This window comes from Poecile atricapillus, chromosome Z (assembly GCF_030490865.1).
Source record: "Poecile atricapillus isolate bPoeAtr1 chromosome Z, bPoeAtr1.hap1, whole genome shotgun sequence".
In the NCBI taxonomy this organism is placed as follows: domain Eukaryota; kingdom Metazoa; phylum Chordata; class Aves; order Passeriformes; family Paridae; genus Poecile; species Poecile atricapillus.
In genome coordinates, this window is record NC_081289.1 from 46823548 (window position 1) to 46837351 (window position 13804).

Here is a 13804-nt window from a genome sequence, read left to right on the forward strand (position 1 = left end):
TTAGCTTTCTAGAAGCTTTTTTCTCCAGGTTCAGATATGTACAGCTTTATTCCATGCTGTAAGGTTACCATAATGTTATTAACAGAAATGCAAGGAACATAAAATGATTATTTCCAAGGCTCAAGGCTTTAACAGCATAAAGAAGTAATAATGCAGAATTTTTATTTATATTTACAGGTTTCTACAATTTATACTAAAAAAAGCTAGAAGCCATTAGGTAGATGCTTCTTTCTAAATTAAGCCAGCAGTTTGAAAAGGCAATACAAAATTAATTAATAGCTAGAATTCTAATGATATCATTACATTAGAAATCATATTCTTCCTACAACAAATATATATTCCTGAATGAAGTCACACATAATCATAGAATTCCAAATTTAACTGTAGGCCAGACTATGTTCCTATCCCTAAGCTATTAAGAAAGTTCACAAGGTGCAAAATGAGTTTATATGAAAATAACATCTTTCATTTACAATGGTAATATATTCATACTTAGTCCAAAGTATCTGGAGTCTTAATAATCACCTTCATTCCATTTTTAGTCTGCTTTGATTTGTCAATGTTTCTATTTTAAAAAGCCTTCCATTTAGAGTTTTTGAAGTGTATTTTTGTATTTAGTTAATATACATACATATATATAAAACATATACATTAAAAATAGCTTAATTATTTGACTAAGTAAAACGTGGAATTGGTCTTCACATCACTATTCTGACCCCTTTAAGAAAAGCAACCATCTGTATTTATAATCCATATGGACTTCTCTCCTAAAGTACTAAAAATACTCAATCCTCCTAAAATAGTCAAAGTAGCTAAGAGTCTTCCTGTGAATAAAAATTAAATCGTTTGTCATCATAGAGTTCACTGCAAGAAAGCATTTGCAAGTGTAAATGCATCTGCACAGCAAGATAACTATTTTGCTTGGGAATCCTTGAAATTAAAAAAACAACCTAGAAAATGTCGTGCAGTATTTATTTGCCTAAAACTAATACCAAAAAGACTTGAGAACATTCACAAACAGTACCAGACCATTCACACTAACATGAACTCTCAAGCTAAAATATTAAGTAGACACTTGTTTTAAATGGGTAACATTATTGTCATTTCCCAAAAAGACAACATTAAGTACCATTATATCTATTAAATGGTTTTGTCTTCAACAGACACAGGTCTAGTACACCTGATCAAGAAAGCAATTTGCAAAAAACAGAATTTTGCCCAGTTACCCAAACGCCTTTTTGTCAGACATACTAGATATTTGGAAATAAAAAGAATCAAATAGATTATAATATGGAAATGCATTTAAAAAGCTGCAGGAGAAGATGATGTAACAGCACTGCAATTTGTTAATACAAGAAAGAGTTTTCTCATGTTAAGGGCTCAGTGACTAAACATACGTGAAAGAGCTGTTGACAGGCCAACAACTCACCTTACATGTGCCTAGAAAGTTCTGGAAAGCAGAACCACTGATAATGTTGCACTAAATATTAATTAATAATTTGGTACTAGTGTCTCTATTACAGAAACACTGGTGTGTCAGAAGAAACACATTATGAAGTTTTTATCTCTTGGAGCTGCTGTTGGACCTGGAAGACAACAGACAGAAATGTAATTAATTGATACAGTAACCATATGCAGGGGACACACCCACCCACCCCCCCAAAATAAGCCTTTTATCTGAAGGACCACATACCATCTTAATGTCTGGCCTTCTGTTTTTTTTGTCATTCAGACACCGATCAGCAATTGAATACATTTTATGAATTGAAGGTACATCCCAGTCACTCATCTTTTCATCAACATAATCCTCAATAGTTGCTTCCTCATCCTCAATTTCGTCTTTTATACTTAACTACAAGAGATTTTGAACCAACAAGCAGATAACATTTTAAGTATCTGAACAGCATGTGAGAGTGTAAATGAACTATTATTTTTTATTAGTTATTTTTATTCCATATAATTTTAATTACCACAACACCATAAAGAAAATTTCTTTAAGCTGTATCATAGAGATTTAACTGCCTCCCACTTCGAGGCTCAGTTTTCTAGTCTTGTTTCTTTTGTAGGAGAAGAGGCTCAATCAATAGAATATCTTAAAAACCCACAAATATGCAATCTTAAGTTGGTATAATTTTTTTAATCACGTTTATGAAGTCTCTTTCTGTAAACCAAACTTCTGTCTCCAGTCTCAGTGACTGTGGTATCTACTGGAAACTTCTATTCAGAAATCAAATTTTAAATCTGACTAGTTTAAACCAAAAGGCCTCAGTTCCAACACACCTGAAGTGGGTTATCTGTAATCACACATACTGTTTGAGGAAGCATAAATGAATAAATATGAGGCAATGAGTAGAGGCAGATCATCTCCCTCTATGGGTCAGTCTGAAATTGCTGACCAACATTCAACTGCCTCAAAATTTTCCTTTCAAGCTAAGGATGCCATATGGTCTGACACTGACCATTCTCTTTATGGTCCCAAAAATACATTACAAAGATAAACTGTACCAGTCATATTCCTTATTAGATCCTATCTCTGAAAAAGCCCACTTTAAAAAACCTGAGTTCTCCAAGGTGTTTAAAAGCTCAACACAACAATTTTTCTGCAACCCCAGAAGATATAGCTTAGAAGGACAAGAAAAATCTACTAATACTACACTGGTATTCCTAAATATTTGGAAGAAAGTGATTTATACTGCTCCAAACAGTATGGAACAAAATCAATCCAGACCTCCATGTTATTTCATACTTAATAAATAAATTGGTCTTTATGTAAAAAGTATTCTAGGAAAATCTTGGATTAACTAGTTCAGAACTTAGTTTTAAGCTATGTGAAAAGCTAAATTATGAAAAGTCTTGTAAGGTTTTTAATTCAAGAGAGTGAACTCTGAGACATTAATTTCCTAATCAGTCAACTGAATTACTAACTGAATAGTAAAGAAAATTCAACCCACTCTTACTGTGCAAGAAAAGCCCTTACATTTCAAACTTCACTAAGGTTAAAAGCATATGGCACTTGCAAATTGTTACTAAAGTTGAAGAAGATGGAAACTGATACAGAACAATAAACAAACAAGAGATGAACAATTCGGCATGTTTCAGGGAATGAGGAATTACCAGGGTATCTGGGAGTATGCTAACAGAGTACAATGGTATTTTAATAAGAAGCAGTACCAAAACAAAGAATTCCAGTATCAGATTAGGAGATGATGACCTTAAGGGATGAACAAATCTACCAGCCAAGAGATAAAAGTTTCAGCCTCACCTCTAAGACAAACATTGACAAAAAAAGCCGTTTTCACAACTACATATTTTGATGACTAATTTGATTGTCTCAGAACCTGTTAACTGACTAGGATTTCATATAAAGTAATCCTGGAGCAGTTGGAGGGAAGGAGAAAACATAAAGAACATACCAGCAACTGTGGCTCCCGCTTTTCATCTACTGGAGGAAGACCCGTTATTATTTCTAGTAACACCTAGGAGAAAGAAGAAAGATCAGAACAGAAAATGAAGCACGGAGTAACACTTAGCATACATTATTTGAAAAAAGGAGCTTGACCTCCAGCCTGTCAACAAATACTTTCAGGATCTGTGTTTCTCCAAAGTTTTTCTATACAATTCATTGGTTTTGTTCCTGCCTTTATTTTCATTAACTGTTACTAGCAGCACGGCTTACAAATTTTAACACAAGTTATTCTCACTCTACATTGTGTTCCTTCACAGCAAGACTGAAGATTTCCAAACTATTCAAACATAGTGTTAGGCCTACCTTCCCATTAAACTAAATGCTATGAAGGAAGTGAGTCAGTATTGAGTAGGGTCTTGGCTCTGTTCAGAATGGATTCATTTTTGTTCCAAATATTAAGCTCATGTCTTTTTTGTACTCAGCTCTAAGGCAAATCCAACATAGGCATTGTATTTTTGCAGTTTATCATTGCTGAATACAATAAAACATTTTTGGATTATTTTCTTCTTTTTCAGCCTGAGTTACACTTTCGTGCAATACCATGCAAGCAAAACAATGTTCCACACCACTTCAAACCACATTTAGCTAGAACTTGGAATATTATTTTAGTCTGGTCCTTCACATAGCAAATCAACATATTCAAATGATTTTAACACAGTCAAAGTTTAGAAACACTATCTTAAGAAAATATCTACAGGGAGAAAGAAAAATTATAGACCAGAGTAATAATTTTATTTTAGATACTCTATTTGTATGCTTTTATCATTTACCAAAAAAGTCATATATTGCCCACATTCTACTTACTACTCCGAAACTGAAGATATCAGATTTTGGTGTGATCTCTCCTCGCAGAGCTTCAGGTGCCATATAGGCTGCTGTTCCAACAATTCTTTCAGTCATGACTGTCTGTGTGAATGTTACAGATGCTCTTGCAAGGCCAAAGTCAGAAATTTTAGGCACGTATGTGTCAGTTAATAAGATATTTGCACTGGTGGAGAGGGGAAGGAGGGGAAAAAACAAAAAAGAAAAAAGAATTTTCCAAACAGTACAGTAAACAGGTTTTATGACAGACTAGTAATTCTTCAGGAACCAGATGTAAACTACTATTTTGACTATCCTGAAAGCTATTTACATAAAAATCTAAAGGTATTTCATAAAACAAGTTATGTAAATTTAGTTTTGTTGGCAATTGCTCAATTTCCAAATTCCTTCCTCTAAATAAATGAAGAGCTGACTGCAAGATCCATCCATGTTTTCTCTTGTATGTGCATGCACGCATGCCAAAAAAAAAAAAAAAAGGCAAAACAACAGAGCACAAGGAAAAAATCTAAACACTCCCCCTACCCCCAAACCTTAGAAATACAACACTCTTATAACAGACCAATTATGTTACATTTATGGTTTGGCTTTAAGAGGCACAATAGAAAATACTTAGCTCAACTTCTACTGGATCACAGTTTAATTCTTATAGTCTAAATCTCTTCTCAGAACTAACAAGAGCAGGGTTTTTATATCTATTATCTAATACTATGTCAACCATGATAAATTCATGTGCCAAATGAATAATAATACTCTCATTCTTGTCTTGAAAGAAAACCAGAAAACTTATTACTGCTAGAATATTGTATGTGCCGTGTTTTCACTTGACCTCCAGCTTTTACTTTCCTTAAAAAAAAAAAGCAACCCTGACAAATGAGGCTCATCTCAAAGTCCTTAACGCTTTCATAAAATACAGAGTGGAATGAATTACAGCAGAAATCTAGTGGGTTTTAAACTTGTACCACTAAGAACCATTTTAAAATAACTTGATTTAATATTTATGAAATCCTTCTTTTCTGATCCCTTTAATGGAACTATAAGAAAGCCACACGGCCTAATAGAACATGTAACACTTACTAGAAAGTTATATTTCTAACTTCCCCTTCTTCACCAAACCTGAACAAAATCAATACAGCTGTAAATTACAATGGATCACTTGATATTAGAACTGCTGTAAGTAATGCTAGATATATGACCACTACAGAAGGCCAAACACTTGTCAAGGCATCATCCACCAACTGGTCTCCTGTTTAAAGCTCCACTTCTTAAAAAAAAATAAAAATAAAAAAAGAGAACAAGATCACAACTTCAGAAATGTATAAATGTCAGCTTCTTATCAACTTGAGTCAAGTCCAAAGAGTGGTCATTTTTTGGGGGTACACCAAAAAGAACACAACAAATGCAAGTTTTACTGCAACTTTTAAGATTCAAAAGAGAACTGAAGTACTTCCTAGGCATAACCAATTCAAAAAACTATGAACAGCTGTGAGAACACACATTAAACCATATCCCCTCTAGCCTAGAGAAGTTGTTCTAGAGCCTGTGTGTTTATGAAAGGTCTCTACATGTCACAGAAAAATGAAGACTGAAGTTAATCTTCTTAGATGTCTCTTCATCTAAGTGTTATCTGGGAATGGCAGCACTATTAATAGTACCAATCAAATCTACTTAACTATTCACACAAAAAATTGCAAAATGTTATCCAAACAAAAAAAAAACCCAAACCCCGATTTTCTAGAATGATCAACTCACAGCAGTTAGAAGGGCAGAGGCAATGTAAGGTAACAAGTGCATCCCTTCCAGTCATTACACTTCTCCAGAGGCTTAAGCAGGGAAGAAAGAAGAAACAAACTGTCAAAGCAGCAAGCACATACATGAGGCAGATGAAGCAAAAGCTTGCTCCCCAAAATCTGAAAGGTTACAAAAATGAAGTTGCCTGTATTTAGCAGAGTTGCCAGAAGCCAGAAAGCTACTGAAACATTCATCCATAACACTTAATTGGTCAGTTGCTCCTTCTTTACCCTCAGAAGGAGTAAGGCATTAGGGGCTTTACTTCAAAGATCTGGGCTGCTTTTTAAAAAATACAATACAGTAAACTGTAGCAGGAAATGGGAAACAAACAACAAAAACACCAGAAAAAGCCAACCAAAGTCTACAACAAAACCCTCACTTAGTCTGAGTTCTGATATCCGTGGAAAAAAAAACAAACTCTGGTACAACAAACAATGAACGTTCATTATCATAGAAGAATCTTGAACTTCATGAACCTGACTGAAGTAATTTTACTGTATATTTTATGCATATATATACAAACATATACATCATACACATATATATAAGATATATATTTCAATATATATACTTTACATATACATATATTATAAAATACATATATATATACATACATATATATTATAAAAAAATAGAAGCAAATCAAAGGAGACACTCCAAAAAAGTGCTCTAGGAAAAAAAAAGTGTGTTTTTATCTGAAAAATTCCATATTTAAAGATTAATTGTTGTTCAACAGCAGTTCCATTAGAAGCAGTTATTAAAGAACAGAATTTTGTGTGTTCTCATGGCACTCAACTATATGAAAGTAACAGATTATGATGCAATTTACAATTTACAGATTACATTTATAACACAAATTACAATTACAATGCCAAATCTCACGGCTGGAAAGCTGTCCAGCAGCTGAGGGAGCTGGAAGAAAAGGAGGCTCAGGGGAGACCTTATTGCTCCCTACAATTGTCTGACAGGAGGCTGGAGCCAAGTGGGGGTCAGTCTCCTCTCCCAAGTAGAAAGCAATAGGACAAGAGGAAATGGTCTCAATTTGTGCCATGGAAGGTTTAAATTAGGTGTTAGGAAAAATTTCTTCACCAAGTGAAGCAGTGAAAGAGGTTGCCCAGGAAAGTGGTGAAGTCAGCAGCCCTGGAGATATTTGAAAGAAATGTGGATGTGGGCACCTGGGGACATGGTTTAGCAGTGGACAGGGCAGTGCTGGTTAATGGCTGGACTTGATGCTAAAGGTCTTTTCCACCCTAAGCAATTCTATGGTCCTAACCCCATAATTATCTTCAGAAGTCTGTACTGGTCATGTCCTTGTGACACAGACAAGATTGTGGTGATGGATGTCACTTGCAGAAGATTGTGCCCTTGACTGAAGTAATGCTTTTTGTAGTTTGCTCTCTATAAAATTACTTTAACAGGGGAAAGATGAAAAAGAAAAAAGAAAGATGAAAAGGTGAAAATGCAGCCAGCAATAGTCTGCAGCTTTTACCTTTTAATATCTCTGTGAATATGATTATTTTCATGCAAAAAGTTGATGCCATTTGCTGTACCTTGAACAATTTTACATCTCATATTCCAAGGAATTGGTGGAGTTTCATCCTAGATTAAGAAGAAGAAAAGGCAAGTAAAAATCTGAAAAATATATATACGTTCACATAAATCAAAACAAGCATACAAAAACCCCACAACCCAAAAGTGACTTCTTGCTATGTTTTATTGTTTTCAAGTAGATAATTAAAAACACTACCAGCATACATTTCTTAACTTACTTGGGCAGAAATGCATGCTTTTGTCACAGTACATTTTTTCCCTGCATTTTGCCCTAGATTAAGTTGCCAGTTGCAAAAAATGTTCTTGGTTTGAGTCTGACCCTCCAAGGCCAGCTGCTATCCGTTATCTCTGCAACTCCCACTTTGTACTAGCACTGATATCAGAGCCTTCAAGCCGAAGCAAGTAATTCAAAGCAATCCAAAGCTTTTATTAACAACAAGAAGTCAATCTTCCAGTGGTTTTGGATTTCTTGAGAGCTTACCTTTATTCATGCTACTAACTAAACCTTAGAAATAAGTACACCTACATTTCAAAACCAGCTCTTAATCTTGTTAGGGGCCAAAGGAAGTGGATTACAGTATCTCACCATTCTACCACTTCCCTTGGCTGCTCAACATCCAGACATAAGATGATACAAGCAAGAGTCTGTGCATCAAACACATCCAGTGAACGCACAAAATCAAGTCATCAGCAAGAACATATGTTCAACTACAGTACTCACATCTCTGATCTGATTAGAGATTCTTTCTAATTTATAGATTCTGATTTAGATTTCTTGATTTATATCATAAATTTGTCTCTTCCTTCTAAAGGACTCCGATTTCTCCTTCACCTTGCAATTATCCCCAATCTTTTAAGCTCACTTGATGATAACAGCCCGTTACATGGATGAACATTTTCATACACACCCTTGTTAAGCACTGCTCATTTCTACAAATAAACTTGCACTATCCTTAGTTAAGATGTCTCTCTTCTGCACTGATTCAGTTAAAAAAAACAAAATAATTGCACATGTAGCAGCATATGCAAGCAAATTAATCAATCCAAACTGAGACAGCAGTCCTAACTGAGCTAGCCCTTTGCCCAGGTACTGCTACTCATTCTCATCATAGCACCACTTCCTTCCCACTGGAGCAGAAATATTTGTGCAGCCCTACGAAGGAAATGTCTCCAGGTGAAAATTAAATCTTTCACCAAGTATTACTTCATCAGCCTGATCAGTTCCCTTTTCCAGACCTTTCCCAGCCGATAGATGCTTGAAACAGTACAATCAGAGAATCAATGCAGAAAAAAAAGCAAGCCAAATATTTTAGGTCTGAGGACAAGGGTGGTTTGAAGTAGCACCAATTTAAAATGTTCACCAGATTACAATCTCAGAAACTGCAATTGCTTAGTATTAAGCAGATTTTTTTAACTCCTTCAACAAATTAAAACAAACACTGCCTTGTCTCGCTTACTATTGGACTATGTGTCCTTGATACACAGAGTTGTCTCAACAAACCAAAGCAACTTATTATTTACTTAAGGCCAAGGCTAGAAGATTAAATCAGAAGCATTTACACAAAATAATATTTTTTAAAAATGGAATTCACATTTACTTAGGCACTTCAGAAAGAGACAAGCAGACTAGGAGCATTGTATTATAACCACTATCACAAGGACAATGAACAAAGGTCAATTTCACAGCACAGAATCTCAGGAACCAGCAGAGAACATGCCAACATCAGAACTGGGAACAAGACTGCAGCACCCTCTGCACAGCCTCACACAGGCATAGTCAGTCTAAGCCTCTGTGATGCTTCAAGTACCAGTACATGACGTTGTATTGTCAACCTGATTTGACTTTAATCCATCTAAAATGTTTGTGTAAAATCTTATTGGAAGAATACTTGTTATTAGAACACAAGAAGAAAGTAGTAAAACATCATTTGGCCATTGCATTTGAGTTCCATTTGAAAGACATTCCACAGATTCCTATACCTTAGCAAAGTAAGGCAATTGGAAGCTAGAAAAGATTTCACTTACCAGACAAGCAAGTCTGTCAAGCAATGAACCGTTGGGCATGTATTCATACACCAGGCATGGCTGAGCACCGTCACTTGAGAAACCAAGTAATTCTACTAAATTTTCATGCTGACACCTATAGCAAAAGAAAAATACCTGTCCACATTTGCTCTGAAAGACTCTCAACATCTGAGGAAAACATAAGGCAGAGGGAACTTGATTCCCAATGACTTGTTTCACCTCTAATGCACAAAGCCAGGTTTGTGTGGTGATGCTTTAAAACAAACAAAATGTGATTGTGCTGTATAAGAAACATTTTCAGTTAATATGCAAACTGTTATGTTAGAAAGACAAAAATTGTATAATGATGTACTCACTTTGCCATTATGTTTATTTCTTGCTCAAACTGCTGTTTCAAATCCTGAACACTAACATCAACCATCTATAAAAAGAAGTATTTGACATTAACATCACTGGTTCATAATAAAATGCACAGTTGTTCATTAAAAAAAAAAAAAGAATTGTAAGCCTCTCTTAGTTAACTTTTCACAATACACGTTCTACTCAGTTCTAAAATAAAATATCAGAACATGACTTTAAATCCTTTGGAACACTGTATAACTAGATAAATGGATCTAGTTTCAGCAGTCAGCAAAATTCAATATCCACACAAAACAGTGGTATGAAGACTAAAATTCTGTGACAATACATATTTAGCTTGTGAATCTCAGCCATCCTAATCTGAAATGGAAGCTTCCTTAGGACCCCTTCTCTTCTGGCACTTCTGAAGGGTAAGGGGAAAACAACTAAGGAAGCACTCTGGTCTTCCCAACAACGTGTTTAGCCCCTCAAAGGAGAGCTATGGAAAAGGGAAGAATTAGCTCCTGCGACTGTGCTGACTCACAACATTGACGGGACTAAGGATAAATTTCTTAATCCAACTAATGTGTAACATAGTGACAACACTTTTTGAAATGTATCACTCAGCACTTTTCACAATAAACAAGGTAAACAAGTCGATACTATAAAGTACACAGTCATTAAAATGAAAAATTCCCAGGACAACTCACAGCAATGAGTTTCTTGACAGCCACGTTTTTGCCATTGATGTAGCCTTTGAACACAATGCCAAAGCCACCTTCTCCCAGTTTATTACCTCCAGCTGATTCTGGTCGGGCATCAAAATTATTTGTAATGCTTTCCAAGTCATGAAACAAAAAATTCTGAAAATCTGAAAGACATTGCCATTTAGCACAAAACTATGTTTTCACTTAAGGAACAAGGTTTTCTGTTTCAGTTCTCTTAAAACAAAAACGTGTTATCACACAAAACCTGACACAGTGGAGTCCTACATCCAGCTCTGTGATGAAGATACCAGAAACACAAAACAAAGGCAGATAAACGCATATAATTATATATGCATAATTTTCTTCACAACTAGCACTGTAGCACACATCTGATTGTATATTGGATTCATACCTGTGATGCAGGTAGTGGAAGTTAGATGTATAGCAGATCACAGAGAGAGCCAGACTGCCTTATATTTAAAAAAATACGCCAAGGTTACATCATGTTTCTGGCAGCAACCCAAAAGTAGACCTTTAGGAAGGAATAGCTCAACCACACACTTTCCTAAAATGCCTTCTTTAGTCATCTTTTCTTCAGATTCTCAGTCATTTCTGACATATAAAATCTAGTTTTAAAGCACGAGATGCTAAAATAAGTATTGGAAAAGGGCAACAGGATTATGTGTGGCAAAAAAGAAACAGCAGTTTAACTAACAGTTAAGTTTTCCATCAAATTAGGTGACTTACTGGCAAGATGCTCTTTCCCATAGATGCACATGATAGAAATAGAGTCATCACTCTCATGCACTGCTATGACTTATTTCACATGGGCTGAAGAACTGATCAGCAAAAAAACCAGCACTAAATTCTACCAAAGTAAACATCTACCTGTGTTACTGGACTGTGAGCTGCAGTCTTCTTCACTTAAGTAGGAAGACTCTGAATGCTGCCTCTCAGTACTCTGAGTTAAAACAAGCTTTACAGATGCCACGTCTATTTCCTGTACAGGTAGTTGTTTCTCATGTATAGGCAAGGTTTCCTGTGAAGAAAGAGGTAATGTAACTTCTTCTGGCATCCTTACGGCTTCTGAAAAGGGAATTTAGAAAAAGTGTTAACTACATTAAGAGCCAGAGAAAAAAACAAGTAATATTAATGTCAGTATTTTTGAAAATGAGTAGACATGTATCACCAGGTTATAGTCTGCTACCATGTGTAAACTCCAGCACTCTCATTGAAACTTGAAACTCTTATTTAAAGTGTTACTGCAAGTGATAGAAAGTGGAAAATATATTCACGTTGGGTTATTTTAACCTAAGCCTTTCTGATTTTTAAGTCAGTGTGAAGCTCTTTAGCATCTTAGAAAACTGAGAACACAGTACAAAATGTACAAGAGTAACAGTTACCTGGAAGCAAAAGGCTTGCTGGTGCTAGGAACTGATTCCTAATCAGCAGATCCACAAGATCAGCAACCGTGCAGTTTGTGGTTCCCCAGTCATAAAGCAATTCACATGTGGGGCTCTTTCCCATTTGTACAAATGTCTCAAATCTCCTTAAAAGATAAGTTAAAATCAATATTCAAAAAAAAGAAAAAATTACATCAAGAAGCATGAAGGGAAAGAGATCAAAGACAAATTACAAAAAATAAAAATCCATATTGAAAAAAAAAATTGAACATACTGCAAAAATCACAAATCTTCTGAAAACACAGCCAAAAAAACCTAAACACATTTAAAACCGTGGGAACACCATGCAAAATATGGGAAAAACTATGGGAAATACACATATACATGGCTTCAGCTATTCATCTAGGATCCATAATATATTGGCACCTTGGACTAACAGAGAAGAGAATGTCAGCTAGAGACAGAGAGTAAGTCAGACCCAGCTCAAATGGCAGAAACAATTGCTTTGCATCAATTTAGCATTCATACTCCATTTTGAATATTTTGTGATGGGCATTAAGAAGAAAATTAGATCCAGTATTCTGAGTTAGTACTACTATTGAAAGAAAAACAAAGATTTAGTCCTACTATCACTAGAAAAGACTGAAAACCCAAGATGATATATACAACATCAAAAAACCTCAGTCTTTGAAACAGCTTCAACAAGGATCCAACAAGCCCTTCAAGCAATGAGGCGCTCATAAAATATTGCGAGCATTACCTCTCACGTAAACTTGTTAGCTTTATGCCTCGGGCTCCCCACATTTGTTGGGCATTTTCTTGGAAAGAGTCAATTGGGAGTTACACTCTAGCAGTCTCTTGGGCACAGTAAGACCAACGTCTAATAATCTTTAGGGTACAGAAAGTTATGCAGCCGCTGCTATATTGCTAAAAATACCCATGTCTGTAGCTCTAATTAATCCTAATTTCTTCAGTCAATTTTCTGAGGCTTACTTAAAAACTGAGTTGCAGAACAATTAGGAGTAATTACCTTGCGGCCCCTAAGGAAACGGGATTGTAAAACCCAAGTGCCCACCGGCATACAAAGTGCAGCAAATTACAGTAACGGGGTGGAAAACAGGATTAACAAGGTATTTGTGTTGAACGGGTAATGCACGAGTTAACGTTACGGACGTATATGTAAGACCTTATATGCACTTGGCTATATCTGCTTTCACCGGACGGGTTGGTTATATCCACCGCAAGTTTCTTCCACCCTTCCTGCGGGTCGATGAACTCTGCCAGCCGCCTCAAGAGCCCGTAGCTCAGGCAGCGGACGTACGTGGAATCCGTCACGGGCTCGCCCATCCTCCGCTCCTGGTGGGACACAGGGGTTACCCGTGCGGTTGGCCGGGAAGCGGCCGCCCAGCGGGGCGCCACAGCCGCCCCCCGGCCCGGCCACCCCCGGCGGCGCAGCTCCCGCCCACCATTCCCGGCTGCGAGCGCCCCCTGCACCCCGCAGCGGCGGCCTCCCGGAGTCGCCTCACCGTCGCTTCCGGGCCGCGGCGCCCCCGATCCCCCGGCCCACGCGCCCCGCCTCCCACCGGGAGTTACCGCCGCGCCGCTTCCCCGCCCCAATTTCAACGCTTCCCCTTTAAGGGAGTCGGGCCCATCCCCCGGTGCCTCTGATGTCACCGGCGCGGTGAGGACACAGCGGAAGCGCT

General features: G+C 36.8%; 1 protein-coding gene across 6 annotated transcripts; it reads right to left on the minus strand.

The window, feature by feature from the left end:
- Nucleotides 1-155: 155 nt before the first annotated feature.
- Nucleotides 156-13753, minus strand: LOC131573514 (interleukin-1 receptor-associated kinase 4-like). 6 transcript variants are annotated; one of them, XM_058827529.1, is made up of 11 exons: nt 13288-13621; nt 12102-12247; nt 11587-11784; nt 10702-10862; nt 10009-10073; nt 9653-9767; nt 7566-7675; nt 4271-4454; nt 3414-3476; nt 1694-1852; nt 156-1586 (listed from the first exon to the last, which is right to left on the minus strand). In XM_058827529.1, exons 1-11 carry the CDS (start codon nt 13446-13448, stop codon nt 1551-1553), a joined length of 1398 nt encoding a protein of 465 aa, XP_058683512.1. In that variant the 5' UTR covers nt 13449-13621; the 3' UTR covers nt 156-1550. The 6 variants fall into 6 exon arrangements, with proteins under 6 accessions (XP_058683512.1, XP_058683513.1, XP_058683510.1 ...); XM_058827527.1 differs by lacking the exon at nt 156-1586 and adding an exon at nt 13695-13753 and having other exon boundaries at nt 1613-1852; nt 13288-13457; XM_058827526.1 differs by lacking the exon at nt 156-1586 and adding an exon at nt 13628-13730 and having other exon boundaries at nt 1613-1852; nt 13288-13457.
- Nucleotides 13754-13804: the final 51 nt, after the last annotated feature.